The 26,084-nt window shown below is 49.5% G+C and overlaps 9 protein-coding genes across 9 annotated transcripts in view; 4 read left to right on the top strand and 5 right to left on the bottom strand.

Annotated features, from left to right (window-relative positions):
• Positions 1–7,156: 7,156 nt before the first annotated feature.
• MYCFIDRAFT_78393 (uncharacterized protein) lies at positions 7,157–8,644 on the bottom strand (the record flags this gene model as incomplete). The annotated part of the gene is made up of 3 exons (XM_007932588.1): positions 7,157–7,374; positions 7,428–7,920; positions 7,970–8,644. The coding sequence occupies 3 exons, from the start codon at positions 8,642–8,644 to the stop codon at positions 7,157–7,159; spliced, it is 1,386 nt and encodes a 461-aa protein (XP_007930779.1).
• Positions 8,645–9,143: 499 nt separating this feature from the next.
• On the top strand, positions 9,144–11,560 carry MYCFIDRAFT_190890 (glycosyltransferase family 2 protein; the record flags this gene model as incomplete). The annotated part of the gene is made up of 2 exons (XM_007932807.1): positions 9,144–9,198; positions 10,143–11,560. The coding sequence occupies 2 exons, from the start codon at positions 9,144–9,146 to the stop codon at positions 11,558–11,560; spliced, it is 1,473 nt and encodes a 490-aa protein (XP_007930998.1).
• A 1,498-nt stretch (positions 11,561–13,058) lies between these two features.
• On the top strand, positions 13,059–15,281 carry MYCFIDRAFT_190889 (uncharacterized protein; the record flags this gene model as incomplete). The annotated part of the gene is made up of 3 exons (XM_007932806.1): positions 13,059–13,322; positions 13,439–13,517; positions 13,576–15,281. 3 exons carry the CDS (start codon positions 13,059–13,061, stop codon positions 15,279–15,281), a joined length of 2,049 nt encoding a protein of 682 aa, XP_007930997.1.
• Positions 15,282–16,162: 881 nt separating this feature from the next.
• Positions 16,163–16,612, bottom strand: MYCFIDRAFT_124796 (uncharacterized protein; the record flags this gene model as incomplete). The annotated part of the gene is made up of 3 exons (XM_007932805.1): positions 16,163–16,254; positions 16,311–16,493; positions 16,549–16,612. Coding segments are annotated over 3 exons (339 nt in total), but the record flags the coding sequence as incomplete, so codon positions are not given.
• A 218-nt stretch (positions 16,613–16,830) lies between these two features.
• On the top strand, positions 16,831–20,621 carry MYCFIDRAFT_56920 (uncharacterized protein). Its single transcript, XM_007932403.1, has one exon. The coding sequence runs from the start codon at positions 16,909–16,911 to the stop codon at positions 19,540–19,542; it is 2,634 nt and encodes an 877-aa protein (XP_007930594.1). The 5' UTR covers positions 16,831–16,908; the 3' UTR covers positions 19,543–20,621.
• MYCFIDRAFT_205136 (uncharacterized protein) lies at positions 18,822–21,648 on the bottom strand (the record flags this gene model as incomplete). Its single annotated transcript, XM_007932804.1, has 1 exon — positions 18,822–21,648. The coding sequence occupies one exon, from the start codon at positions 21,646–21,648 to the stop codon at positions 19,579–19,581; it is 2,070 nt and encodes a 689-aa protein (XP_007930995.1). The 3' UTR covers positions 18,822–19,578.
• Positions 21,649–21,828: 180 nt separating this feature from the next.
• Positions 21,829–22,287, top strand: MYCFIDRAFT_18996 (uncharacterized protein; the record flags this gene model as incomplete). Its single annotated transcript, XM_007932284.1, has 2 exons — positions 21,829–22,048; positions 22,103–22,287. Coding segments are annotated over 2 exons (405 nt in total), but the record flags the coding sequence as incomplete, so codon positions are not given.
• Positions 22,288–22,748: 461 nt separating this feature from the next.
• MYCFIDRAFT_190886 (uncharacterized protein) lies at positions 22,749–24,039 on the bottom strand (the record flags this gene model as incomplete). Its single annotated transcript, XM_007932803.1, has 4 exons — positions 22,749–23,343; positions 23,405–23,571; positions 23,647–23,786; positions 23,940–24,039. 4 exons carry the CDS (start codon positions 24,037–24,039, stop codon positions 22,749–22,751), a joined length of 1,002 nt encoding a protein of 333 aa, XP_007930994.1.
• A 723-nt stretch (positions 24,040–24,762) lies between these two features.
• MYCFIDRAFT_199823 (uncharacterized protein) overlaps positions 24,763–26,084 on the bottom strand; it is a gene marked incomplete at both ends in the record, with an annotated part of 2,565 nt that continues 1,243 nt past the window's right edge. Inside the window, 2 exons of the mRNA XM_007932802.1 lie at positions 24,763–25,177; positions 25,552–25,604. Coding sequence (XP_007930993.1) covers positions 24,763–25,177; positions 25,552–25,604 — 468 coding nt within the window. The remainder of the gene's footprint in view (positions 25,178–25,551; positions 25,605–26,084) is intronic.

The following is a 26,084-nucleotide window of genomic DNA, read 5'->3' as shown; positions in this document are numbered from 1 at the left end:
GAGCCTTATAAACACTAAGGCACTCTCGCTTACTAGTATCGTATCGGGCCTCGATAGGTTTCTATAGACCGGACTCGTACCGGATAGGGTAACGTAAGGAGGGCTCCTTACGATTATACTATATTAGTATCTCGCCGTAGCTTTCCCCGCTCGAGTCGATAGCAACAATTAGTAGACCTACGCCTTCCGAGTAGTTAATAGAGGTAAGCGTAGGCGCGCTAACAAGCGCCTTAGTAACCTTGTCCTTAGCGGCTTAGTAAATAGAGGTCTATATAAACTCTATATCCTTCTTAAGCAAGGCGTATAGAGGCTTGCATACTAACGTAAAGTTTTCGACCTAGATGCGGAAGTAGGAGACTACTCTAAGCTAGATCTAGACATCTTTCTAATAGGTAGGGTCTGGCTAGGAAACAATCTTTAGGACCCGTATATTGTTAGGATAGCGGCCGTTCTTATTAGTTACAAACCCGATAATGTTTATTCGTTTATATAGGAGCTAAAGCTTCTCCCTATATACCGTTAGGTTAGCTCGCTCTAGGTCGTAGAGGACACTATCGAGGTTCTAAATGTATTCGAGAAAGAACCTACGGATGCTAGGCTCTACTTCTTTATTATCGTACCTAGTTTTAGGGCCCTTAATACCGATATCGTCGAGGAAAGGCATCGCTATATAGGAGATATAGGCCGCGAGGACTTGGTTTATAATACGAACAAACTAGGCTACGGAGTTAGTTGCCCCTTAGGGAAGGGTAGTTTGTCTATATAGCCTAAGAGGTATCTCGAAACTAGTAAGGTCCCGGCTGTTAGGGTAGAGAGGTATCTAGTCGTAGCCCGAGAACACATTAACTAGCGAGGCTACTATACAGTTGGCAAAGGCTTCTAAGAACCTATTAGTCTCCGGAGGAAGATTAGCATCTCTAATCGTAACTACATTGAACTTCTATATAGCGTTAATTAGCCGATACTTCTTTAGCTCCCTAGGAGCTGTCTTCTTCTAAACTAGGAAGTATAGATTGCGATACGAGGCATAGGAAGGCTCTAAGGTACTAGCCTTTACACGCTGCCGTATTATGTCCTTAACTACACCTCTTAGGCTTAGGTTTAGCTTAAACCCTAGGTAAGCCTAAGGCTTATACTCGATCGTTCGGATCCTCTATAGAGGGGCAACCTCTAGGTTAATCCTGCCTAGATGCGTAAAGTTATATACTAATACGGCTTCGCGGTTATATAGAAGCTCGTATAGCAAATCTAGTTTAAGATCCGAAAGTTCGATACTAGGTTTAATGTTCGCTAGTCTCTCCGGCGTTAGCCTCGATCCCCTAGGAATAGCGGAGAACTTTTTAGTAATATACCTCTAGTCGTATAGACTATCCCCGGGTATTAATATCGCTTCGCGGTTAAGGCACTTTTGTCGCTAGTTAGGATTTCCGCTAGGATTAGACCTATCGGTTATATGCACGCTGCCTTTTATAGGCTTAATCTTGTTAGCTACTCTCTTATATAGGGTATATATACTAACCGCTCGTAATACCCGAGCCCTCTCTCTTTAACGTTAGGCTCGGAGATTGGCGTAATAGAATAGCGCGTAAACTTTATTAGAAGTCTCCTTAAGTCGGTAGGTATATAGCTAGTAATCCTAATTTATAATTCCGGCGAAAACGTTAGATTCCTAATAATACCCCTAGGGTAGTATTAGCTCGGCGCTCTAATTAGTTAGTTCGGATTTAGGCTCGGGTAGATCCGCTTCCGGCGGCGATGCCTACGATAGCATTATTACTAAGATTCGTATACTAGGTTGTCGTTGCCGGGTTGTTATACTCGCTATCGCTTCGAGCATTCGCCTCCTTAGTATAGAGCCTAGAAACTTGCCTTAACGTATAGAGCGGCGCACCTCTAGATATAACCTATTTAAGCTACACTAACTTATAGCGCAGATTGCCGGTCTTATAACCGCGCTATAGCGTTTCCCGAAGAGCGTTTAGAAGCAGTAAGGATATCCTCGTAGGATTTGTAGCTAGTGTTTCCGATATAACTAGTAAACACGACTCGGTTGCCCTTCTAGTTAGCGATAGTTCCTTCCTAGGAGCTATCGTCGCAGTTGCGCTAGATACCCTAGGTTATACGAGACTATAGACGACCTAGAATAATTAGCGTGTTCGGGTTAGCGGCAATCTAGAAGGTAAAGGAAAAGCATATACCGAAAGCGTCTACTATAATATTATAGTAGGCACCTACTAGCGCAACCTCCCTATTTACTCCCTATATGCTAAGGGAAATATCTCTGTTTATTAGCAGTCGGAGCTGTTTAGCCTAGCGCTTACTTATAATAAGTAACTCTAAACTATTATTAAGCATTACTAGCAACTGCTAACTATAGCTTCTAATAGTAACTTAAATATAGATAGCGGGAACGATAGCAAAGGAACGGGTAACTACGGAAAGGTCTATATTATTAGGGATAGAGTAAAGTTCCTTAGGTCGAGGAGGTCCTACTCGACCGATTTATTAGCTAGTAAATCGGATAGCCTTAATAGAAACTAAAACCGAAGCAGAGTCGGTATTATTATTATCCCCTCGGCCTATCTCCTTAATCCCCTCTTCGTTAGTATTATCGATAGTCTCCTAGCTCTCGTAGGTTACTAATTCGCCTTCTACTAACTCCTAGGCCTCTGAAAATTTAGGAAGGAACTATAGGGAAGAGACGTCGATATAGTCCTCTCGCCCCTATTTACGTCGAAGGGCTATAAGGTCTTTTATAAAGGTTGCATCGTTAGGAATCCGGCTCTAGAATAGGTTAGTAGGTAAACCGTATACTAGAAGCTCTCCTATAGACACGTTAGACTTAAGGTCTAGGAACTATAAAGCCTAGAAGAGAGTATTTGCCTTTGTATCGTAAGAGTTAGTAGGCCCGGCACTATACTTCTTTATGTACCTATTAAAGCGAAAGCTCTTTAGGTCGGCTAACTTTCGTTTATAGGCCGGCGGGTTAGCTAGGCCTAGGGTACTACTAAGGTCGGTAGTATTATCCTCTATATCGACATCGGGAGTCTCTAGTACCTCCGGAGTAGCTATACTAGCTCGGGTTGCACGGTCTTTAGCTGTCTAGAGTGTCTTAGTCTTAGCGACTAATTCTCGCTGTTTCTTAGCCTTGTTAGCTGCCTGCTTCTTAAGTATCCTAGTAGGGGCTGCCGCACTAGGGCGGGTAGGGTTCTGCGGGCTCTTGCCCTTGCCCTAGGACTAGGTTTAGGACGACTAAGTTTAGGACCTTATAGTAGCGTAGATATCTATACTGTTCTTAGTAACCGCGTAAACATTAGTAACTGCGTCTAGGTCCTAAGACACAAAGTTAACTTTAATAGGCTTAGTAGTACTATTACTGCTCCGCTCCTTAACCTGTTTTGCCCTAACCTTCTAAGTTTCTCGTTTAGCAATAGCGGCGAGGGTACTATTCCTAGTGTCCTTAAACTCGATCTTGCTACTATACTTCTTCTCTAGAAGACTCCTAAGTTAAGGCAGCTTCGGAGCTCTACGATCCTACTCGAAGTTAATCTTGTCGCCGGTATTAGTATAGTAGAACCGACTATTTACTTATATAACGAGCTTCCTCTTAAGAAGCTCTTTCTAGATAGGGCAGTCTAATTAAACATATTTAAAACCGCCGCACATCTAGTACTTGCTATCTAAGTTAGAATAGATCTTCCGTATAGCGTAGACGTTAACTAAAGGGGCCTTAGGGTAGTTAGGATTAGAGACCTAGTAGACTAGTAGTATATCCTTTAGTATACTAGTATTAAGGACCTCCCTAACCCGCTATAGTGCTTTCGTATTAAGGTTGAGCTAGGCTAGGGATTTAGCTAAGTCCGCAACGTCCTAAGAATGCTTAGTAATAGTAGGAGTTACGGTACTAGGACTACTTTGCGATTTAGGAAGAAACTTAGGCCCTCTAGTTCCTAAGGTATCGTTCCTTACCTAGGCTAGGTTATTCCGGTCCTCGCCGTAAATGAACTTCTTTGCGTTAGCGGAGCTGTTAATGTCGTCCTTAATAGCCTCTAGGACCTCTTTATACTTCCTAAAGGTCTCGGGATTAGCTTCGCTAAGCTTGTAGCGACGGAAGACGCGCTTAGCCGTAGACTACGGCAACCCTTTAGAGAGCAGCCTCGTTCTCTAGGAATTCTCGAGGTCCTACTAGTCGATGCCGTCCGCTAACTTAACAAACTCGCGGACGTACTCCTTTAGGTCGTTATCTTCGGTGCGCCTCTCTATATAGAGGTTCTTAAGCTACGTACGACTGCCTTTAGTGCGATAGCTATCGCGATCCCGATGCTCCCTTATAAAGGCCTGCTTAAAGACCTCCTAGTCGGTATTAGACTTGTCGTCCTTTTCTAAGTAGCTAACTAGGGTTCTAAGGGTTCGGTAAAGCTTAGTAATAGTAGTCCTCGTAAGGGACCGGACCTTGTACTAGTCCGACTCCTTTTCGAGTCTATACTCGGCTAAGTTGTCCTTAAAGCGTTCTACGTGCGCCGTAGCGTTCTACCCTTCGAATAAAGGGTTCCTACTACTTCCTAGCTCTAGCGGGCGACGCCTATTCTAACGGAGAAGGTTAGTTTGCCCTTAAATTGTCTTTATAACGACATTATAGAGAGCCTCGGGCGTAGAAGGCTCGATAGCCCCTAGTTCGATAGCGCTTATAACAACTAGTCGTCGCCTGATTTCTTCGTTAATAGGGTCCGGTAGGTTATCAGATTCCGAAGATTCTACTAATTCGTAATACTCGCTTTCGCTAGAGCTTATTCGATTATTATAAAGTAGTTAAAATAAAATGCTATAGGAAAGTGTTTTTAGTGTATATTATAGGTTTGGTTTGTTTCGATATTGCTATACGAGAAAATAGTATACTAGGCTGTTTTCTTCTAATGTTACCCCTAGGGTAGTATTAGAGTTTAGCCTCCTAGGGGTCGCCTAGACACCCCTAGGAGCTTTAATTTAGTAAATTTAGATAAAAGCCGCTCGGAGGAAGGAACTGCAATCTCTATTTATACCTAGATCCTAGAAACTAGCTACTTTACTAACTATCGTTATCTCTTTTAGCTAGGCGGAGGGGCGGGGACCTTCTTTTTCTAGTAGAAGGCTAAGCACTGTCCGAACGAGGCAGCGAATCCCGAAGCAATCTATCCGGTTAATAGGGGAACTGTCTAGGCATCCGACCTATAATCTAGAAATTGCTATCGTATAGATAGTCTTAGCAAACTAAGTAAGGCCGATAGGTAATTAATCTATCTCCTCCTTAGGCGGGGCTTATCTCGAGCAAGCGGTACTAAATAGGTCTTCGACCCGAAGCCGAGTCCTTAGAAGCTAGCTATAGTTATAGACTAGGCCCTAAGCTATAACAGTCCTAAGGGTTTGCAGCTTTTCGGGGTTAAAGCGATGCCCTCGTTAAGAGGTTTCTCTGCTTGTCGTAACGGCCTCTTAAGATACTTCGGTATCGTCCGTATCGTAGGCTCTTATTATACCCTCGCTTCGGTTATAGCTATTCGTGCCTAGAGACCGCCTTTAACATACCCGAACCTGTTAGATATAAAGAGATAGCCCTACCTTCGGCTCTAATAAAGGACGGAAACTAATACTACTACTACTACTTATAGTAATAGTATAGGCTACCGAGGGTAATATAACCTATAGCAATACGGGCAGCTATGTTTAGTAAGATAGGATAACGAGACTGTCGCTTAGGCTAATAACTAGAGCCCTGCAACATAGGCATTATAGAAGTGTAATATAAACAATATACTATACGAGGTTGATAATCCGTCTACTCTATAGAAGGAGGCCTCTTATATAGGCTTAAAACTGCCCTATAAGTATAGGGCCGGTTACTAGCTAATAATAGGCAATTCCTTCGATAGTCTATTAATCGTTTAGCTTTAATTTAGAGACTTTAATAGTACTAGGTCTAGTATCTTTAGGCGTAGTCTTAAACTCTAGGTCTACTTTAATCTTATCCTTGCCTTTACGTTTAAACTCGAGAGCGGTAGCGAGAGCTATCCTATAATCGTCTCCTACGAGTATTAGTACTATAACGAGGTAAGAGCGTACGGATATACCCGAAGCGGCAATTACGACCTTACCTTCTTCTTCCTACGTTATTAATTGCTTAAACTAGTTACCTTTGCTAATACCCTTCGTAGAAGCGATTACAAAGCAGTCGCTAATAAAGAGCTGCTTCTTCTACGCCTTAGCGACTACCTAATAGAAGGCTTTATAGCAATATTAAGTAGACTAGCTAGTACGCTTAAAATTCTTTACTACGACTTCTTAGTTACTAGTAAGTAGGCGCTATACTTGTCTATATTAGAAACTGTTACGCGAGTCGTAAGAGGCAGTTTTAATATCTTCTTCCCTTATTTCTACTCTATTTACTATCTATATAGTAGGCGCTAACTTCTTCGAAGGCTTCGAAGGCGAGGCTTCTAAAGCCGTTAAGTCGACTATCTCTTCCTTACTAACCGCTATCGACGCGTTCTCGATTAACTAGTTACTAAGCTCCTTATACGCCTACGGGTCGAAGGCTCGAGCCTTATTAAACCTCTTTAACGCTTCCGCCGCTAACGACTTTATAGTTAGCTTCTTACCTCTACCTTTGCCTTTCGCTATATCCTTTATAGGCGACTCGCGCCTCTTAGTAGCTGCCTTATACGCCGGAAGGTCCTTCTCGACTAGTTTGCGCGACTATAACGCTCTTAGAGGTGCTATCTCGAAATATAGCCGTACGAGGTTACTAGCGGCGTAGATTGCGACCGTATAAGCTAGCTCGGAGGGCAGGTTAATTATAATCGCTATTTAGCGGTATAGGGCGGTATAAGGATACGATATATAGTTAGCAAGAGCAAAGAGAAGCATATTCCCTAGTAAACTATAAGGTTCCGTGCTGCGGAGGTGCTATACTTGGCATTCTACGGTAAACCGCAAAAGGCAGTACAGTATCTAACGTTCAACGGCCGATCTGCGAGGAACTTTAATTGAAGATCATGTCGATCGAGTAGAGACTAGAGAGGCAGCCCGGTGATCTTTAGTATGCATAAAATTTGCGACAAGTCGAGACTCAGGCAGCAGAAACTTCATCAAACAATACGGGTGATTGTAAAGCCCTGTGCGGCGTCTATCGCACAAGCCACAGATAGGTCTCTTTAGCTGCCCACTTGGATGGTAAATCCACCAGAGTGTAGAACAACTCGGAGAAAACGGCGACACCGAGCAAGCACACAATAAAGACCACACCGTTCGCGCTAGACTTGCTCAAGCCTTGCTGATCATATAGCACAAGCCAGAGTTTGATACCACCTGTCCAAAAGAGTATGCACTGGGCTGTGAAGATGCCTGAACCATCGTGTTAGCAGGATGTGTGAAGAAGATGCGTCTAGATGACTCACTGAATGATCGCTCACCAAGCCAGACCAGGGGCTTCAAGGACAGTGCGAATTGAAGGACATCGAACAATTCGACGACTGTTAAGATAGCCACGATGATGAGCCAGTCGTCAAAACGGGCATAGGGTCCTTGATCAATGTACGTAGACTTTTGATAACCCTGAAGGAGATCCAGGTAAGGGTGAAGAGCTAGTTCTGCATTCATGTACTGCGGCCGTATGATGAAAGCGTATTTGAGCGCAATGCCAATGCCTGCGAAGAACAGCGCAATAGCCCAGTATGGAATGTGCCACTCGTCGCGGATTTTGAATCCTCGTTTCAGGTCCGCCTTCAGAGTAGGGTTGGTTGCAATGGAAGCAAAAATTAGTCCTGTGGCAGAATACCAGCCCCAGTAAGCCATCCAAAAAGAGCCGAAGCCAAACAAGAAGAGGCCACTAATATGCCACCTTGGTCTCGTGAAAGGCAGAATGACCATAAGGAAGTAGACTGTGAAAGACTGCATGCCATGTCAGCATGGATCAGGCGATATCCACGGACGCACTCACCTGGAAGTACATCACTGAAGGAACCCAAAGAGTTGCAGTTGGCCAGAAGCTGTTCGCTGCTTGCGTGTAAAATTTCCGCTGAATCCAAAATAGATCGAAGAGAGAGTTGATTGCTGCACCCCCATCGTAGACTATTGTAGGGGTTTGTATGGACCGGTTTGGTAGTTTTGATTTGAAGTCATCGATGAACTGGACCCCGATCTGTGAGAATATCAAGGTCGCCATGCCAGAGGCAACACACAGAATGATGACCATGCGCACAATTCGTCGTATGACTGCAGCGGCATATGCTTGGCCAGTTGGATTCGCCAGGAAAGAAACTGCTATCGTCCGCATTGACAGGATGATGAAAAAGTTGTAGATGAAGCTGTAATTCCAGAGCGGTACGCTGAAGATTTCTCGAACGATGTCTTGGTATTCTGGACCAGGTGTATTCTTTGAGGTCAAAGTCGGAAGAAATGTCGCGAAATATGTCCATGAAAAGCTTTCGATGACCAATATTCCTCTCAGTCCCGTGAGATACAGTTGCTGATTTGTTCTTATCGGCGTAGTCATGTCCTTCATCGTAGCCGCAATGCTTGTTCTGGACTGAGGGTGCTTGAGCTCTCGGGTATCATCTCTGCTTTCTTCGCTGTCCTTCGGCCGCTCAGGTCTGCCAGTATAGAGTCCAGGCATTATACCAAGTCGTACTCCTTGGTTTCGCCTCGCTGCTCTGATGCAGTAGTTAGTTCAGAAGATCTAAGCACACTTTAGGCGGATTTCAGCAGTTAGTCAGTCATTCATTCACAGGTCTGCCTCGATCCAAAGAGAGGTCCATAGACCAGCAGGTCTAGCTTGGCAGTGTGGATCCAACCTTCCAGTAAGAGATCAGCCATCGGCATGTGGCTAACAGACCTCTTGAACCAAAATGTCTCAGTGGCCGATTATATTACAGAAACGCGTCGGATGACCTGCAGCAGTTGCTGCGCTCTCTGGTACCGCCACCCGGTGCTGGTGCAGCTACGCAGGAACTCTGCAGCTGCAACACGGGGCCTTGACGCAGGACGTATGTATATCGCCCTTGGCCACATGCTGCTGCTAGTAGACTTGAGCAGACTTTGCCAATCCGTTGACTTCTGCTTCATCTACAATCAGTTGCCACGAGGCCAACCCAGCTTTTTTGGCTCGATTGAGCATGCCGCCTACGAAGCTGGCACAAGTTGGCACTGCAGCATATATTTCGAATCTTGGTACGCTGGTGGGAAGGCTACCAGCGGTACGCCTTCCGTGGCCCGTTGCCGTTTGGAAGGCGTCGTGCGATCTTGCTGTTCGACACACCGCTTTAGACCAGCTCTGCATAGTATCAACGGTGTATCATTAGACTCATGGCCGACTTGTTGATGAAATGTTTACCGTAAATGCTGAGACGGCATCTTCCGAAAACTTCTGCCTCAGGACACAAGATTTTCCTGTGCAATTTAGACTTCATCTCACTATCGAGACCATCACACCTTCGGGCGAGCTAACCACTCCCACTCCCGTAGTCGTCTGCGACATTATCAGTCTTCTGTTTCACGTTGACCGCATCGACCACCATTAGTCGCCAGCTGGATCACAGCGGATCGCATCCGATTCTCTTGTCCATCTAGGCGAAGACCAATCTCGACAGGGCTCCAGAGACGCCTGTGTCAACGCTGCCGGTGCATCATGAAGGCAAGTCTGGCAAGATGACAATTTTGTTGTTGAGCGGACGGTCTCGATGATCTTGTCTGTTCTGGATGGCGTTACTTTGATCATGTACTCTCCACAGTCTCAATCGGGACCAGAGACAGCGGCGGTATGGCCAGGCGTATGAAAATATTGACCTCGTAGCCGTTGTATGATCTCATTCTTGTCCGGAGATGAGCTACATAGTAAGTTGTTGAGTGTTCTCGCATTCTCGACTGACCATCTACGATCACTCCGCGAGTATCCTCTTTCGGCGACACCCTTGAGCGGCCAGCAGCATTACAAGCAGGGTCACTTGAGCATTGTACTGAGACTTGACTGCCTTCACCACCCAGGATGCTCTCTTTCGCAAGAAATGTTCTCCCTGGCGCAGGACATGACGCGAGTCGGACATCCTCAAACACATCCGGCAAGAAGTCGCTGCTATCATCAGTCGCATCCCGCGCGCTCGGCTCAATTCGATCAGGCAGTCTTGCTTTCTCTGACTGGATTCTGGAATGGACGCCTTTCTTCCTGGTATCGACATACTTTATCGTATCGACCGCGATATTTTGCCTGGTGAATCAGGCGACGATTAAGGTCTTCTATTTCTTCTACATGGCAACAAATTTCTACATCGCCGCATGTTGTGTGATAGAGTCTTTCTTGGGCTTGACACCGGTGCGTGATGCACGAAAAGCTGCGATGGCAGTCGAAGCTGCAGGGTGTTTTCCCAGCGACCTCAATGGCAAAGTCCAAGATCTACCGGTTATTGACATGGTAATTGTCGCCTACTTGCCAAACGAGAAAGACATCATTCGCAATCAGGTCCTTTACGCGTGTGAGGAGCTCATGTATCCGAAGGAGAAATTACGAGTCAATCTTGTCTACAACACCCCGAAAGCCATCGAACCACTTGAGAGCGAACTTGCTCTACTCCCGGAACAGTACAAGAATCTTCGGGTGATCAAAGTACCAGGATCCAAATCCAAGGCAGACAACCTCAACTACTTCTTTGGTCTACGTTCCGACGCTGATGTCATTGGAATCTTCGACAGTGATCACTGTCCACACCCTTGGAATCCACGATGGGCAGCTGAACGCTTTCTGGCCGACCAATCCGTGGACATTGTGCAAGGTCGGTGCATCGTCTACAACACCAACGAAAGTTTCTGGGCAAAGATGATAGCCATAGAGTTCGACAAGATCTACGCAATTTCCCATCCAGGTCGAAGCAGAATGTTCGGCTTTGGTCTCTTCTGCGGCTCCAATGGCTACTGGAAAGCACCACTACTTCGCGAACACAAAATGCATGGCGAAATGCTGACGGAAGATATCGATTCCGCCCTGCGCGCGTATGGCAAGGGCAAGAAAGCCGTGCACGATATGAATGTGTGTTCGTTCGAGATGGCACCAAACAGCTTCCAAGCATTCTGGAAACAGCGTCTCCGGTGGGCTCAAGGCTGGACTCAAGCATCGTACGTCCACATGCCGATGACGTGGAATAATCCACCAGATGGCAAGAAACGAGGCTTTGATGAGCGATTTGGCATCGTGTCTTTGCTGCTCGTACGAGAAATTAGTTATTACCTCGTCACCCAGCACACCTGTCTGCTATTCAGCTTCGTCATTGTCGACTGGCCTCACACTGTTGGAGAGTTTGTGCACTTGCTCTTCTTCAGATACCCTATGGCGGAATGGTTCTTCTTCGCGACCATCGTTGCATTGCTCTTCACGCTTTACTTCACTGAGAAAGTGCGATCAGAGTTCAGTACGCGGTGGCAGATGGTGCTCTTCTGCTCTATGTACATCCCATATCTTGTCCTGATGGCAACGATGGGACTCTACGGACATGCACGACAGATCATCAAATACTCCTCATGGAACCCGACAGCCAGGAAGTAAGCTGTGCTGCGATTGCATGGAATCCTTCGCTTTCTTCATGGCGGCTAGCAAGGTGTTGCGGTGTTACACGATTGTCAATGACGATACGACGATACAATGATCATGGGTTGAAACGGTATCGTAGAATCAAGTCTTTTCGTAGCTCCTAATGACGATCAATGAAAGAACTTCGAAATATAGACTGCTGCTCAAAACAATCTGCATTTTTCCAGCAGCAATGCAGGAACAAATTCAACTTGCCATAAGGGTGCCATGAGGGTGGAAGCCTTCGTCACGATTTGGCGTGCATGTATCAGTATTGATTGTACGTTGCCGACTGGAGACGAATGGGTTACCATCATCCTCCCTCGCGACGCCTTATCCTACGCGTGCAGGCTACGCTCAGCACAAGAGCACAATCTACCGTTCTCTCGGAAACCAATTCACCGAGCTCAAATGCAGGTCCGGGCCAAGTTTTCAGGCCAATGTATGGACCACAAACGGAAAGAACGGCTCACGAGGTCAACTCCCATGTATTCCAGGATCTCGATACACCTTGGAGTCGTTGCCAAGTCGGATAATTACAACAGTCGACATTGATTAGGATGAAACGGAAACAGAGACTGAATCCATCTTGCAGCTGTACTGTGGTTGCGTGTGAGACAGCGGGAGCAGTGTTTGGTACGGTCGCTAGGATGCTAAAGGTTTCCAGAGTTCGAGATACAGGTCCACAGTCTACACAAACGTGGTCAGTGAAATAGGATGGACTACCACCTGCGTCAGCTGCCAAGACGCTCTTTGCTCGTTCTGCGCCTGAACATGGAGGTGGCTCGGCTCGGAATATCGAAGCTGATTGCTGTGACATCGATTGCGGCATCATCGATCTGGTCCAGTATTCAGAGCAGACGGGCTGCATTGCTATGCCCAGCTCACCAATTTCAAGACCTGTTCTTCGTTCCCGTTTGATTCGGTCAGTCCACGTGGACCACCAGCGATACGGCCTCCAGAAATTGTCCCACGGTGAATGATCGCACTGTAGATTTTCGTATCGGCAGTGTACGACGTCCCTTTACCGATGAGCTGCTCCCACCTATGCGAGTTGAAGTCCAGTCATATGGTCGTGAAGCCCGACATGCACAGGTCCCATCTCTTAGATGTCCTACATCCCCTCTATGCTGAAACGTCTTGGCAACCTCGAAGCAAAGATGGGCGGTCGATGTCGAGAACGTTGGCGTTGTTGTGATGAAGTCAGATGAACTATTCTACATCCTTGCGTTCTGAAAGCTGCGCAGGTGCTGAAATCTGCACCTCCCTCCCTCCGCTTCACCCAACCATTTTCATTCATGCGCTTCACATGTCATATCACTTCTGCATGAATCGCCTTGTGCGGCTGCTTGCCAATGCGCACTACCATAGCTATAAGACGACATCTCTGCTCCCACCCAGAATCAACCTTGCAAACACCATCAGCCACACTGGACCATTAATCTCTCATCGCTTACATTCCGCAGCGACAACGATGTCGAAGCTGAGAGCAGGCATCATAATAATCTCGGAGACAGCCAGCAAGGACCCTTCTACCGACAAAGGTGTCCCTACACTCCGAGAAGTCTTCGTAGATAAAGGTGGCGACCAATGGACCGCCGATGACACCAGCATAGTCCCTGATAACGTGCTGGATATCCAACGGGCCATAACGCAATGGACAGATACTACCGATCCGCTGAACCTGATCATTACCAGCGGAGGTACAGGTTTTGCAGAGAAAGATGTCACCCCAGAGGTAAGCAGAATGCTTCAACGTAATGTCTGTAGCATGGCCGTGGCCTGCGATGAGGCGGCATATAGGCTCTTTGATGAGCATGCACCAGGCAATGGACATCTGACAGCATTTCACAGGCAGTAACACCTTTACTCCATAAGAATGCGGCGGGACTAGTACATACTATGTTGGCCGCATCACTTGCTATCACCCCATGTGAGAGATCACACTATTGCTTCGCCACATAAGCGCACTGTACTGATGAAAACTCAAGTTGCCGCGATGGCTCGACCAGTAGCAGGTGTCCGAAACAGGACACTGATACTGACGCTTCCAGGCTCGCCCAAAGGTGCCAAGGAGAATCTCGAGGCCGTGCTGAAGCTCTTACCGCATGCTTGCCAACAGGCAGCTGGAGCTGACTCTCGCACGCTACATGTTGGAGGTGTAAAGAAACTTGAGAAAGATGCAGGCGTTGCAGCCTCCCCTCAAGCCGATCTTGCCAAGCATGATCACTCTCAGTCCCACTCCCATGACCACTCACACCATGGCCATGGTCATCATCACGGACCTCGAGCACATACCAAGCCAGAACACAGACCCGCTCTTTCCAACGACCCTAGCGCAGGACCAACGCGACGATATCGCGAATCGCCCTACCCAATGCTCTCTGTAGACGATGCATTGGCGCAAATTGCGGAGCACACACCAGCACCGAAATCAATTGAGGCCCCTGTTACTGAATCTATTGTCGGTGCAGTTCTGGCCAAGGATGTAGTCGCAGCCGAATCAGTCCCAGCGTTTCGTGCCAGCATAGTCGACGGCTATGCAATCGTGGCTTCCGACCACCCTATGGTTCCCAGCACGAAAGGTCTCTTCCCAGTCGTGGGAATATCCCATGCCGAAGCTGGGAAGGACATCCCCAAACTGGAGATTGGCGAAGTCATGCGGATCACCACCGGTGCACCTCTTCCTCCAGGCGCCACAGCAGTCGTAATGGTAGAAGATACAGTACTTCGTCAAATGACCGACGATGGCAAGGAAGAAGGCGAAATCGAAATCCTCACTGACGCAATCAAGCCTGGCGAGAACGTCAGAGAAATTGGCTCAGACGTGCAAGCCGGCTCGAAAATCCTCGCAGCTGGATCCGCAATCACATCCATAGGCGGAGAATTCGGCTTGCTAGCTTCAGTCGGTGTGCAAAACGTAACAATCTACTCTCGTCCACGCATCGGCGTCCTCTCGACCGGCGACGAAATCATCCCTCACACAACCACGCGCCCCCTCAAACTAGGCCAAGTCCGGGACACAAACCGTCCAACCCTCCTCACCGCAATCCGAGGCCAAGGCTTCGAAGCCATCGACCTAGGCATAGCCTCCGACACTCCAGGCGCTCTAGAAGAAACCCTCCGTTCCGCCCTACGTTCCTGCGACGTAATCATCACCTCTGGAGGCGTCAGCATGGGCGAACTCGACTTATTAAAACCCACCATCGAACGCCAACTAGCCGGCAAAATTCATTTCGGTCGCGTGAGCATGAAACCAGGCAAACCCGCAACTTTCGCCACCATACCCCTAAAATCTAATTCGGGGGACGATGAACGGAAAGTTATCTTCAGTCTCCCGGGAAATCCGGCTTCGGCGATCGTGACTTTTCATCTTTTCGTGCTTCCTTCGTTGCATAGATTTTGTGGGATTTCTCCGGTGGGACTTCCGAAGGTGAAGGTGATTGCGACGTCGGATTTTAAGTGTGATGTTCAGAGAGCGGAATTTCATCGTGTGGTTGTTACGGCGAGAGCGGATGGGCTGCTTTATGCTGCTTCGACGGGGTTTCAGAGGAGTTCGGCGATTGGGAGCTTTAAGGGAGCGAATGCTCTGCTTTGTTTACCGACTGATAGGACAGTTGTGAAGAAGGGGGAGAAGGTTGATGCTTTGCTGATGGGAAGGGTAGGGAGTGAGGTTGGAGTGAAGGCGGAATTGTGAGACTGAGAAACTTTGGGTCATGAGGATCCTTTTTAAACTGCATACGTCGGACTCGATGTGAGAGTGGTGTAATGTTTAGGTTTGTACAGCTCCGTTGCAGCGATTGGTCTGACGCAAGTTTCTCGCAGCGTCTGGCGTCATATTATTGAATCATCGAGTTCAGGCTTGTGTCGATGCACCATTGGAGGTGCTGCAGCAGACAAGTTTTCACTATCTGATGCAATACAAGGGCCAAGATCTGGAACCAAGCTCAAGCGTTGAATGCATCTCTCGCAGCAGCTACGTCTCACAAGAATTGACCCTCATTCCCGTCGTAGAGACACGACTCCGAGCCTTGGACTGAGGAGCACTGCCATAGCGTTCAATGTGTGGGAACGCGTTGGAAGAAGACTCTCTTGCATTGAACGCAACATCGAATTCCAGGTCCTCGTCAAAAGTCCAATAAAGTCGTTTATACATTGGGTAGACCCAATTAGTTCGAGCCCACAGAGGCCCACCAGCCCTAGTGCATGTCGTATAGCATAATCGACGGCCTTTCCGATATTTGCTCCGGGTGATGATGGTTGATCCAGGTCTGTACATGGCTGCTGGAATTTGGGTTCGCGCTGGGAGCAGACTTCCGCACCATTCTCATTCGTAACACTGTCGCATCTGCGCAGCTGTGATGACATGCTAGAATGATGGCGATCGAGCGTTCAGTAGTCGTCTAGACCTCTTTCATCAGACTCTTGATCTGCTGGCTCGTTTGATTCGGCAATTTTGTCAACATCCATGGCATCGAGCGCTGCGCCATTGGTCGCTTGAGCTTCTTTAGCTCCGAGATGTCCATCGAGCGTGCCCTGTCCGCTCCCTGCTCCATTTGCTGGAGCAGCAGCGTCCTTTGCTTGCTTTTGCTTGAACTGCTTGTAGGTCTGGGTTCGAGGTACGACGTCTGATAGGAATTCGAGGTTCTCGACGCGCGCAACAGCGTTGGCTACTGACATCAGTGTCTGAACTTTTCTGCGGAAGAATTCAGATGCTGCAGCTCACCGACATCGCGATATTGGATATTACGCCTCGGCTTTTGCGTATGCTCTGTCTTGACCTGGTTGTAGGCTTGCTCTACCAGATGCTGGAGGAACATCTCGGTTGCGAGTGTGATGACGAAGGCGGCATTGTTACTACAACTGCCAATGTCGGGATCGGTATTGATGATTTTCTTCACGCGGGCCACTGTATTCGCCGTCAGTTGAGGCACGCAGCAGTAGCAACACGGTCGGATGAATACATGGAAGAGACACTGTGCCGGTGATCTCCTGTGTTGGAGCGATTGGGGTGTTGTTGTAAGGCATGTGGGCTGCTGTGAGAAGGCTGTATACAGTAACTCGCACACGGAAATGCTCTGCACGTCTTTCCACCGCGTGCTGGGTGTCGTGCTGTGTGTCGCGGGAGCTGCTTGGAGACGCGGCACAAAGAACGCGACGTCCAATTCCGAACAATCGCCGAGATCTCGGCTGGCTGGCGTTGGCCTTTGGCTTTCACACGGATTCGCTAAGTTATCAGGCATCAACAATGAAGGCAGGAACAAGCACCACTTCACTTCTCCTCCGCCGCGACATGAAGAAGGCGATGCGGGGATGTTGACGCGATGAACAGGCGCGTCAGCAGCATTTCCATCCACGAGCCGACTCCTGCCCGGCGCACATCCAGATCCCCCTATGCCACCAGCGTGCCCCCCAATGCCCGCCGCAGCTCGCAACCGCCACCACCACCGCCAAATCGCCGACTCTCCGCCATCTCGACGGTAGAAGCAGGACAACGCGAACCAGTGTCGACCGCTGATCAGATCGTCGCCGACGAGATCGCGGAGATCAAGCGATATGAGGACTTCACGACAATAGACTGGGTGCAAGATGCCGCACGTGAACAGCAGCGTCGCAAGGCGCGGAGGCAGGAGAGAGCTGGCTTCTTTGACAGAGACGGACGGCTAGGCTGGAGGCGCAAGCTGTGGGAGGCCTACGATGCCGCTCAGGGCTGGATCGTGGTCACCCTCATCGGCGCTGCCATAGGGCTCAATGCCGCCTTCCTGAACATCGTGACGGAATGGCTATCAGATATCAAGATGGGCCACTGCACCACTGCCTTCTATCTGAACGAGAACTTCTGCTGCTGGGGCTCAGAAAGTGGGTGTGCCGAGTGGAAGCCGTGGACTGGCTTCGGTCCCGTCAACTACCTGATCTACATCCTCTTCGCTGTGCTCTTCTCCAGCTTTGCAGCTATCCTGGTCAAGAACTTTGCTCCATACGCTGCGGGCTCTGGAATTAGTGAGATCAAATGCATCATTGCAGGCTTCGTCATGAAGGGCTTTCTTGGCTTCTGGACACTCCTCATCAAGTCCATAGCTCTTCCCCTGGCAATTGCTTCAGGCCTCAGTGTAGGCAAGGAAGGCCCTTCGGTCCACTATGCTGTCTGCACTGGCAATGTCATCAGTCGAATGTTCCACAAGTACCGCCGTAATGCCGCCAAGACCCGCGAAATCTTGTCCGCATCTGCTGCTACAGGAGTCGCTGTGGCATTCGGTAGTCCCATTGGCGGAGTTCTCTTCAGCTTGGAGGAGATGTGCACCCATTTCCCCCTCAAGACCTTGTGGAGGTCTTTCTTCTGCGCCCTGGTAGCTACAGCCTTTCTGGCAGCCATGAACCCTTTCCGAACAGGCCAACTGGTCATGTTCACGGTGCGATACGACCGGAGCTGGCACTTCTTTGAGATACCCTTTTACATTCTGCTCGGAGTCTTCGGCGGCTGCTATGGTGCTTTTGTCATGAAGTGGCATATGCGCGTGCAGGCATTTCGTAAGCGATACCTGTCGCAATATGGAATTCTGGAGGCTACAATCCTCGCCTTTGCCACGGCTATCATCTGCTTTCCCAATATGTTTTTAAAGATCGACATGACTGAGAGTATGGAGATCCTCTTCCAAGAGTGCGAAGGAGAGCACGACTATGATGAGCTGTGCGAGGCTCAGCACCGTTGGCGCATGATCTTCAGCCTAGCCATCGCTACAATTTTACGCACTGGACTGGTCATCATCTCATATGGCTGCAAGGTCCCTGCCGGCATTTTCGTGCCGTCCATGGCAATAGGTGCCTCCTTTGGACGCATGGTCGGTATGCTGGTTCAGGCTTTACATGAGTCGTTCCCGAACGCAGCTTGGTTCTCGGCTTGCGTGCCAGAACAAACATGCATTACACCAGGCACATACGCCTTCCTCGGTGCTGGCGCTGCTCTTGCCGGAATCATGCATCTCACCATCTCCGTCGTAGTCATCATGTTCGAGCTGACAGGCGCACTGACATACATTCTCCCGACCATGATCGTAATCGGAGTCACGAAAGCTGTCAGCGAACGATTTGGCAAAGGCGGTATCGCAGACCGTATGATCTGGTTCAATGGCTTCCCATTTCTCGATAACAAAGAAGAGCACACATTTGGCGTCCCAGTCTCAGCATGCATGACAGCCGATCCTACCGTTCTTCCTGCATCTGCTCTGACATTTTCCCAAGTCGAACGCATTCTCGCTGAATCCAAGTACCAAGGCTTTCCGATCGTGGAAGACGCCGAGACTCACATCCTGCTCGGCTACATCGGCCGCACAGAATTGCGCTACGCTCTCGATCGCGCGAAACGAGGACAAATGGTACATCCATCAGCCAAATGCCACTTCGCACCTCAAGACGTACCACGAACCGCTACAACTCCAAGTACGCTTGCTCCCGCGATCACCTTCGACGACATCGCTGAGACAGGACCAGCGATGAGCGTGGACTTCAGCAAGTTTGTAGACCCTACTCCTCTGGCCGTCCATCCTCGCCTCCCACTGGAGACCGTGATGGAACTTTTCAAAAAGCTCGGCCCCAGAGTCATTCTCGTCGAGCATCGCGGAAGACTGACAGGATTGGTCACCGTCAAAGACTGCCTCAAATACCAATTCCAAGCCGAAGCACACGAGAACCCTCGGGATGAAGCCGGCCAGATCAGAGTACAAGAGACGATGTGGGAGTATCTGAGAAGCGCTGCGTCTTGGGTCGGAGTGAAGGTCGGGGTTGGAAGAGGAGCGCCACGACTTGATAGCGGTGGCTATGCAAGCGTCGGCGAATCACCTCCGGATAGTGCGGGGCTACAGAACAGTGATCGGAACAGAGGTATCGGTCTCGACGAAGAAGGCGCTGGCCCAGCTGTTGGTGGCGTGGAATTAGATGATAGGAGAAATGCATTATCTTAAGTATCCACAGCCCGGACCAAACAGCTCATGTTCAAACTATGACCTGCCAGCTTTCCTCTTCTTACTCTTATCCTTCAACCTCGCCACAAGACCTTTGACATCATCCTCACCACCTCCAGCATCCTCATCTTTCTTCACCTTCTTCACCCTACTCTCCCCATCCTCCTCGTCCTCATCACCCTTCCTCTTCCTCCTCTTCTCCTCCAGTAACCCCTGCATAGCTTTCGTCCTCCTAAACGCCGGCGCAGTAGGATCAATCGCATACTCATGACTCTCAAAGAGCGCCTTGAATCTCGGATCCGAAGTTTCAAGCTCAAAATCCTCTTGTGCGGCTGCTGTGCCCTCGGATTTCTTCTTCCTCCCTTTCTTCCTCGCAGCCTTCTCCGCCTTTTCAATCTCTCGCATGTCGAAATGTTGAGCGGCGCCTGCTTCTCCTTCTTCCGTCATGAGGAGTTCGAGTTCGGCACGACGGCTTTCGGCTTCGGCGTTGACGGCTTCGCGAGCGGCGCGTTTGGCGGCTTTTTTGCGGGCGGATTTTTCTGCGGCGGCGGAGGCGGTGGGGTTGTGGAAGAAGGGGTCGTTGAAACCTTCGTCGTCATCATTCTCCTCTTTGGCGCCGAGGTCTGCTTCTTCTTCTTCCTCTGCATTGCGAGATTTGGCGCGTTCCTTACGTTTTTGTTTGCGTTCTTTTTCTTTCCGGATGTAGCGTTGTCGGGTGGATTCTTCATCTTGGGGTTCGTTTTCGAAGACTTGGCCACTTGTTTTGGAGGATAGACCGGGAGTGAAGGTGATTTGCATGTCGCCTACCACTTCGTGTTTGTCCGTTTTGCTGGATTTCGTGGGTTCGAGAGACAAGCCGAAAGCTTCTCGTGCTTTGGCTCGTTTGGCGTCGGCTTTGGCTTTGCGCTTTTGTTCGGCGGTTGAGACGCGAGAGGAGATGGAGTCTGCGTCGCTGTCATCCGAACCGATATAGGCTTGGAGGTCGTTCTCGTCCATTTCTGCACGAGAGAAAGCACGCTTTTGGACTTCTTTACGAGTAGCGTCGTCGTCATCCCATGTCAAGCGGACTTTGGAGTGCGTCAGCGCTTCCGTGCGAAATTCGTTGGGTTTGTAGCCTTGCGGAAGATCCACACATTCATCATGAGGAGTATCCTCATCGAATGAGGTCTCGTCTGGAATGAAACGCAGATCGAAGAAGTTTGACGTAGATAGGTATTCGCGCCCGTCCATGGAGTCGTACAACGTCTTAGCTGTAGCATTATCCGAGCATTCGATCACTGCATAATAGTAGCGTAAGCGCTCCAGCTGATATTGCCTCAGCTTAGCAGTGTCGAACTCTTCTCCTTCGCCAGCTTGGTCTTTCAATAGTCGCTCCTTGATTTTCTCGTCATCGTCTGAGCTTTCGTCATCGTCCTCGTCCTCGTTATCTCGCTTCTTTTTCGAGCTGGCGAATATTTCTCGTGGGGGGCCCTCGAACTCTTCTCGCTGCAGTCGCTCCCGCCCAAATTCGCTGGGGTATATTGTGACACTTTCTACCCTCCCACTCTTCGGCGCAAAGCTACATGCTACTGCCATAATATCTGCAGCACGTATGTTGTCCCAGTCTAAGTTCACGCAGGCAATCCGTTTAGAGACGTCGCCCATAGGAATGTCTTCAGTGTGCTCATTTCCCGCGGTATCGTCTGCCAGTTCTGCCTCTTCTTCGCTTTTTTCCTCTTCATCTGACGTCTCTTCTTCGCTTGATGAGGATCCTGAGAAGCCTCCATCTCGCGCAGGGTCGCGCTTCTCAACCAATTCCTCGTCTTCACTTTCATCCTCGCCTCCCTCGCTCTCGTCTGAGCTACCGACCACCTCTCGCTCGACCTTCTTGTCCGCCTTTTTCGCCGACTCATCGTCTTTATCTAATCTGTACAGCCTCTCCAATTCTTTCTTGCCGGCATCAGGTTTGATCTTTCGCCCATAGCGATCTACGCTAGCCTTCTTGCGAAATTCTTGGTCTGTGAACAATGTCTTGAATCGAGGGTCGACAGCAGTGCGGGCTTCCTTTTTGCTGGGGAGACGGTATCGCGGATCTTTAGCGAGCGCACTGAAGCGCTTGTCGGACATTTTGTTCAGCGTAATGCGAAATGTGGGAGGGGAGACAAGTCGCATCTCTTCTGCCGAACTTTTTTCGACGTCGAATGCACCATCAAATGCTGACTCAGCAACGCGCGATTTTGAACCGCGACTCGCGCAGGGACTGTCCACTCTTTCATATGATATGGACATGAAAAACTGGCCGTCACGATGGTCCGCATCAAGCACCGATACCTACTCATGCACGTGCTCTACCCTCAAGATGCGTCGACGGCGAAGCACCAGGATGAGACTGTGCCATGGTCTGTCAAGTTCCGAAGAGCGTCGTCAGATCGCTTCGAAGCAGGCCTCATTCTTCGCGTTGTTCGCAATGGCGTCGCTGAGCTATTCGGCGACTATGGAGCTGGCATGGTCTCGGGAAGTCTGAAAAGTACGTCCGCTCGACATCTCGCTTCCTGCACCACGCACTGACACTTGCGCCCAGTCATATACTGCTCTTCTGCGACCAGCACGGCCATCGTACGCGTGGCGAAGGCGCATTACCGGCTGGCATGGGCGGCGCTGTCTTTCGTCACCAAGCTGCCCCAGCCCATTGATCAGCCGTGCGTCATCCAGGTCGTGCGCGTGTCAGGCACAATCAAGAAAGCCGAAGAAGAAGCCGTCCGACGTGCCCGCATTGCCATACTGAGAGCTTCGAACGTCGCACAGAGCCGGATGCTCGACCACGGCATCGACGACGTGCATGGAGACGAGGACGAGGATGACTGAATGCACGACACATGGCTTGGGCGGACGTCGTGCGTGGCATCCACCAACCACCTGGTGTCTATGCGCAGACTGTCCTGTGGTCTATTTCTGGTGCATGTTCCAATCAAAGGAATGCTACTGCGGCGAGTAATGAGGGAGGGGAGGCTTTCGTGCGTGCTCTTTTGGATCGAGTCATCCGGACGAAGTGAACGCTTCGCTCCGCCTACCATCCGATTGCATATTCCATCACGACACTGGCCTGCGAAGCTGGAGCTACGAACAGCGAGAACAATTTGATGCCGACCACCGACTTCAATGATACTACGCCCTTCCTTTTCCGAATTTCGAGAGCACCCAAAATTGACACCGCCCGCTTTGACCTGCTAAAGATCTACATGCCATTCAATCGTCCTTCGTAGGCCTTCTTGCAAACTTGTTCTTGCCTCCCATCCAAGCACATTCCTGGCAAGCGTGCAATCCGGTCTTCTCTGCATCGGCTCATCAGGCAAAGCCGGTCCATGAACAATCCTGGCCTCTGGACAACGTGTGCTTGCTGAAACAAGGCTGTTGATGATTTGTGCAAGCTCGGCAATCGTAGTGGCTTGTTCCCTTCCAATATTGACTGGACCGCCTTGCCATGAGCTTTGCATCAAGCTCTGGAGTCCGGCAACACAATCATCAACATACTGAAAGCAACGAGTCGACTGGCCATCTCCATTGATCCAAATTTCTGCTTGCCGAAGTGCCGCATCAACGAAACTGCACACCACTCGCCCATCTCTTGCATGCATACCTGGGCCATACGCATTGAAAATTCTGGCCACACGGATCTCCAGTGCGCCCGGGTACTGCTGTTGATATGCGTATGCAAGGGACTCGGCAACTCGTTTGCCTTCATCATAGCAAGATCGTGGGCCAAAGCAGTTGACGTTTCCAAAATAACCTTCGTCCTGGGGATCACGTTCTGCTTGCCCGTAGCTTTTATCGGGATATAAGTCAGTTCAGCGCCTGTCAAAGCTTACAGTTTCACTCTACCTACACCTCAGATGTGCTGGCAAGTAGCACGCGCGCATTCCATAGCCGCGCTTTCTCTAGCACATTCCGTGTTCCAAGGTAGCAGGTGTCAAGGATCTTTAGAGCATGTGTCGCGAAGTGCACCGGGCTAGCCGGACAGGCGAGGTGATAGATCTGATCACAAGACTCAATCTCAACGGGAATACCATCCGTAACATCGGCTCTGCGACAACTTAGCACTGAAGCGTATCAGATGGAAATTCTTACGACTGACTGGATGATGGTCAATGCTGGATCGTCTTTGAAGTCATTCAAACTGAATTGCAAGCTCGTCCAATGATTATCAAGCACAGTGACACTGTGTCCTTGACTGAGGAGTACTCCAACTAGCCTTGATCCAAGAAAGCCTGCGCCCTGAATTCGTCATGAGCATTTAGCTATCGCTATCGGCAGATCGAGAATCTTACTCCAGTGACCAAAATTCGGTGATGCGACTCTATGCCGTTTGATGGGGTCATCGTAAATGCATTGATAATGCCGAACGAACGCTGGAAGCTAACCATCGTGGACTCTAATATACGTCTGCTTCTCCATTGGTGGCGCAGGAAACGACATTGCACACCAGATTGTGCGCTCGATGGCTGCTGCAGAACGAGACATGGCGGCGATAAGCGACTTCTGTGCTTCCCACGTTGCGCCTGCTGAGTGCTCTGTGTTCGGATTTCCAGTCTTCGAGTAGCAAGGCCCTGCAGCCACCATACCACCTTGACTTCGTGGCTTCAAGAACAAGGAAATGGCAAGAAGCTCTTCTCCTACCTCCAATAGCTCTCCACGCGGCACGGAAATCTCATCGCTGCACGTCCCGGTACGGCTATGAAAGGTCGTGGAATCCGCACTGACATATGCGATCTTTCCTCCGACGGTTCCAGCACGAAGAGACCCCTCTACAAGGCTACCATTGGCAAATGAGATGTGCGGTATCAAACACCTGAAAGTCGGTTGAGCTAGCTTATATTCTCAGCTGCTCATTCTACGTCTACATTGGGACCAGCGTCTGTCCTCGAAATGAAATGACCTCAGTCCCCAAGCCTTTCTAATGCTGCACTACGACGCTCCTGTTCCCAAGTTCCCGCTCGGCTCAACTCTCACTTACTTAGTAGTTCCGGATTGTTAGGAGGATCACGAAGAACCACGCCTTGGTGCCAGGACCTTCGTCGCGGACGCTGCGCTCCTTCTCTCTCCGCACTGGTCCGTACATCCACTTCCTCGACACCGTACCTAGCTTTCGGGATGGTTTGGACTTGCAACGATTCTTGACTGCCAGCAGAAGCCGAAGGGCTGTTCTGCAAGGTTCTCTGGTGGCTTCTTCTCTGGTGAGATAACTCAGCCTGCCTGCTCGACGATTGGGAGTTTCTTGCCATCAGTCTTTGGTAACTTTGCGGGTTTGATCTGCCCAGTCATGCCTTCTGAAGGCTTCTTCTCTGCTGAAGTAACTTGGCCTGCGCGCCCGACCTTTCTGCCACGATCAACGAAGGGGATCATCATGACTTGAACGTTGCTGGCTGTTGCAAAGCTGAAGTACCTCGTAGCTGCCTTCTTTGAAGGGCTCGAGGAGGTCGTCTTCATGGCTGGCGATGTGATTATCGTCCTCTTCAAGCATGACTTGCCTGGTACGGCCTTGGTTGGGAACGATACTTTTCTTGGCGAGATCGCCTTCTTTGTTGGCGACATTGTGTGTTCTTTGACGGCGACATGGTTTTCTGTGATGAGACAGCCTTCGTCGGCGAGGTAGCTTGAGCTGGAGAGTTGATTTGCGATGTCGAAATTTCGAATGAATCCGTAATGAGAGTCTCAATGCTGTCGATGAAGTGGAAAGGAGTATCAAGTGCCGGGGAGATCGAGTCTATACGACGCGCCAGGCACATTCACCTTCTTGTGCTAGTAATTTTGCTAGACAATGGATTCTCTCACTAGCAAGTCAAGTAAATGTTTACGAGGTACATCCTCCTGTCGCGAACTCCTCTCCGTCGCAGCTCTAGGCATATTAAACACATCCGATGCCGGCTTTCCCTCTCAGTCGTGACGCGAGGCCCACGCCATGATGCACAAGACTAGAAAAACGATGGCGTGCCAGAGCCTCGGTCCGTCGTCCTCCTCGTCAGAGCCATTTACCTTCTGACCGACTGAAACGACTCCAGGTGGCGATGGACGATCTCTCTCAGCACCTAGATCCGGTCGATTCTTCGGATCTGAAGCCTTGCAGTGATGATCAGCCGTCATGAGAGCCCCTGAAGTGACTCCTTGTCACTAGACCTAGGGTCAGGTGCCGATTGTTCGTCTTTGCCAAGTTCGACAGCTTTGAACTGCTTCGAATGCTCTGCGCACTTGAAGCTGCAAAGATGGAGCATGATGTATATTAAATAGAACAAAGTAGAATATAATTGAGAAATGCAAGTCATAGAAAAGAAAGAGACGTCTCTCTGAACGGGTTTTGACGCTGTACTGGGCAAACGCTGAATATGTATCAAGTCCGCTAGTCTTCCAAAATATCCTTGGACCTCTCGCGAAGTATTCATTGCGCCTGGACGCTTGCTTTGTCTCGATCTCGAAGGTCTCACCACGCTGAGCTTTTGTATCAGCAGGTGTCTCCTTCGCTTTCACGCCACCGCAGCTTCACAACCCGAGCTGCCTGTCTATTGAGCGCC

The sequence above is a fragment of the Pseudocercospora fijiensis genome (genome assembly GCF_000340215.1).
Source record: "Pseudocercospora fijiensis CIRAD86 unplaced genomic scaffold MYCFIscaffold_9, whole genome shotgun sequence".
NCBI classification, from domain to species: domain Eukaryota; kingdom Fungi; phylum Ascomycota; class Dothideomycetes; order Mycosphaerellales; family Mycosphaerellaceae; genus Pseudocercospora; species Pseudocercospora fijiensis.
Note: the sequence above shows the minus strand (reverse complement) of the source record. Positions and strands in the feature narration are given on the sequence as shown.

What these genes read in the sequence shown, in the direction of transcription:
- MYCFIDRAFT_56920 (XM_007932403.1), top strand. Translation starts at nt 16,909, where the DNA reads ATGAACAGGCGCGTCAGCAGCATTTCCATCCACGAGCCGACTCCTGCC.